This window comes from Coptis chinensis, chromosome 3 (assembly GCF_015680905.1).
Source record: "Coptis chinensis isolate HL-2020 chromosome 3, ASM1568090v1, whole genome shotgun sequence".
Lineage (NCBI taxonomy): Eukaryota > Viridiplantae > Streptophyta > Magnoliopsida > Ranunculales > Ranunculaceae > Coptis > Coptis chinensis.
In genome coordinates, this window is record NC_141458.1 from 95141283 (window position 1) to 95145041 (window position 3759).

Sequence of the window (3759 nt, forward strand, 5' to 3'; positions counted from 1 at the left end):
TGTACTTGTTAAAGGAAAACGAATTCTTAATATCTAGGCTCCAATCAGTTCCTAATTTGTGTTCAAAGTTCAATTCTTTATTTTATGATTTTTTTTTCTCGATAATACATTCAAAGTGCAATTCACGCCCAAAAGAAATTACTCGAACCAAACCTCCTGGCCTAGTGACTTTACAATTGTTCATGCTCACCTGAGGCGCATAGAATAAACCAAGGCCCAAAATATCAAATTCGGTGAATATTTCGATGTACTTAAAAACCGATATATATCGGATATATTGGAAATATAGGAGATATCTATTTTTTTGTTGACCAGTCAAAATTTTGTTTTGTATGTCGATATATCAAAAATATCGTTGATTATATCGAAAATATCGTCAATATATCGGTCAATGTCAACAATATTGAGTCAAAGTCAACAATTTATATCTGATATATCATATATATCAATCGATATATATCGTTATATCGAAAATTACGATATATATCGAAAAAAAAAGATTCAATATTCGGTTGAGATATATCGAATATATCCATATCGGTGTACCAAAAAAACGATATATATCGACAATATATCAGATATATATGTGATATTTTGGGCCTTGGAATAAACTACGGTCTAATGACAAAGCAGGCATAGAAGCCCCATAGATGAATCTTGCAATTATAGGCCATTCCCACTCAGCCCTCTACAGTTCGAATATATTTCTGCCGTCTGATTTGAATCACCCGACCAAATTTAAATGTTACATCTTAAACCCTTAGGTGATATCGGGCTTCTTAAAAGTTAAACCCTACATCCCCACCCAAACGAAAATATAACAAAACCTACGTGAGAGATTAGAGATAACGAGTAGTTCCATGATCATGTCTTGCACAAACCGAATTCTCTCCCTATTCCCTCTGGGCAAAGGCCGTATCATTTCTCCATTTGCAACCATACAACACCAATCTTCTTCCTTGTACCACTCTTCTTCTTTAGTAAAACTGCCTTCTTATTCTTTATCTTGTTCATGGTTGTCCTCTTCGTCTATGAGTAAACTGCTTTCACATTCTTATAGCCAGTTTCTCCCACTTCGCTTCGCCTCCTCCTTCTCTGATTTGGACGGTTACACTGAAAAAGATTACTCTAAGTGCCGGCGTTATTTTAAAAAACGTAAGCTTCGCGATCTCGAAGAGGATGCAGAAAAGTATCTTAAAGAGCTTAAAGACTCTATGGTTAGTGAGGAGGTTCCATTTGAGATCATTGAGATTCCTGGTAAAGTGGCAATCAACTTGAAGAGGGAATTTGCTGGGGAGAGGGTAGATTGTGTGCTTGGCTGGGACTTTAGAGATAGTTATCGTTACCACAAGAAAAGCTTCCGTGTCTATGTGACTATAGACAAAGGATATGGGTCTCGTTATCAATTTTTTTGCACTTTGGATTATGAGAAAAGCAAAATTGTTATTGACCGTTTGCTAATTAAAGGCCGTGAAGAGTCTTCCGATGCTTACCAAATGTAAGTACTTTTCCGTCTGAATGAAGTAATTAGGTAGTCATAGCTACCATTACCTTTCGATTTTCGCTGATATTAAGATAACTCTCTGCCACAGAGATTACTCTTAGAAAATGTCACTTTAATGCTATATTTCTAACTTTGTCAGAAGAGATTTCATAATAATTTTGAAATTTTTTTAGCTCAGTCTCACCTCCTCTGTCTCCAATTTCTCTTTTGACAACCATACCCTCCATGATAATTGCATTACAAAGCTGAGAGACAATTGTACTGCAACATTTACCAGTTCATGGTTTCATGCATTTTAATTATTTGATTTATGCCATAGGGATTTGGATAAGAATCTGATCAAAGGCTTTCGTGCTTACCTGAGGACAAGAGGGATTGTAAGGGGATGGGACAGTATTTTTCGAATGTACATGTGGGCGAAAGTGGATGTGTATCTGAAGAATATGATTAAGATTGAGAAGTTAGATTCCAACTCTTTCTTGGATAATGCGGAAGAAGTTAAAAAAGAGCTGTGTATGTATTTCTATTCTTTGGAAGACTGATTTATATTACATTGGAGAGACAAGTAATAATTTATCACTTTTTTAACATCTTAAACCAAATTGGATTTATTTTGATTCATGTATTTATGTTTTCAATTTGTCCATAGAGACGATCAATTTATGTTTGCTTTGGTGCAGTGATCAATATATTAATCCTATTATTTTCTGCTTGCCCATTTATCAATCCTTATAAATGACAAGTCAAGTGAACTATGTTGCCCAACATCGGCCTGATGTTCGAAGTTTGCAGAGCTTCGATTGTTTTGGTAAGCGCAAGTGTTTAAGCAAGGTGCTGAATTATTGCTCACAGGGCGTTTTGTTTTTGTTTTTTAGTTTTTTTTTTTGGATAATGGGGACCCGTGAGAATCACGAGTGCCTTTTCATTCCTTACTTAACAGAAGTTGGTCCAAAAAACCATTACAGACTTCCTACTCAGAGTAGAGATTTCTAGTCCATGCCCATATGGCTAGTTTGTGATCTGACTCATTACATATTTTAAGAGTAAATCTAAATAATACAGAGTTAAAACTCCTAATATTACTAGATATATTTAAACGCATTGGTTCTCAGGACCATAAAGAAACTGCATCAAGATTTTCACATGCGTGCATAACCCTCTTTGCATCGCCTTCAAAGATGACCTCCTTCCAATGTTGTTGAACTTGCCAAGGCTTCTGCTTAATTCCCCAGGTGTGGAGGCTCTGACCTTGCTGACTTTTCCTTTGAGATATTCACCGTCACTGTTCCTGCCAATCACAGCTATATGAGCATAAGAACTTCCTTTTCGAAAACTGGCATCAAAGTTAATTAATCTTACACCATCAGGAAGTGGCATAATCCAATGTTGTTCAGGTGGAAGGAGGGTATTTTCCACTGCATCTTGTCATTCATGCTCTAAGACAATAGGTTCAAAAGCAATCACTACAACTTCTATATGCATATATCAACACAGCTTGTTGACTAAGTCTGACATTATTAAACCTCGTGTTGTTCCTAGCTTGCCATATGGCATCCATCAGTGCACAGAAAAGAGTAGGATGGCAAAATGACTCAATATCAGGTGATTTTTCCATTTTGAAACATAATTGTAACCATTCTAAAGCTTCAAAATCTTCAACATCAATTCTTATACAAAAGTTAGAGAGACACCATACACCTCTTGTCTAGGGATAGAGGAAAAAAAGATAGCAAAGATCCTCTAAAGCATTGTTACAGAAACAACACATGGGGTCAATGTTCAAATGATGTCTAATTAAGACAACACATGTTGGAAGGATATTTTGTGAAGTCTTCCAAATAAAAGTTTGGACTCTTGCAGGGATATTGAGCTTCCAAATAAGGGGGGAAGAGAGACTGATTAGGGGAGCTAGAGGATGCATTGTTTGATTTCCTTAATAGAGACATTGCTGTATGGTATGTAGGCTTTACAAAAAACTCCCCTTTCCTTGTGGGATGCCATATCAGTTTGTCTGGAATGTTTGGTCTGGCTTTAATGGAGGTTACAACATAGAAAAGGGGCATGGGTAAGAAACTTAAGATCGAGGTTTTCATTCCATCTACCTTCAGATAAAAGGGCATCTTGAACTGTTACTATGCTGAGGTTTGGATTGTCCACCAAACACTTTAAAGGTTATTATTCTGCCATCTCCTACTCGCCATAGCATACCTCTTGCCACTATATATATCTTTAGCCTTTGAAATGTTTTTGAACAT

The 3759-nt window shown here is 36.3% G+C and overlaps 1 protein-coding gene across 1 annotated transcript; it reads left to right on the plus strand.

Annotated features, from left to right (window-relative positions):
- The first annotated feature begins 1031 nt into the window (after positions 1 to 1031).
- LOC147511823 (uncharacterized) lies at positions 1032 to 2046 on the plus strand. The gene is made up of 2 exons (XM_086598575.1): positions 1032 to 1498; positions 1824 to 2046. The coding sequence occupies exons 1-2, from the start codon at positions 1032 to 1034 to the stop codon at positions 2044 to 2046; spliced, it is 690 nt and encodes a 229-aa protein (XP_086454701.1).
- Positions 2047 to 3759: the final 1713 nt, after the last annotated feature.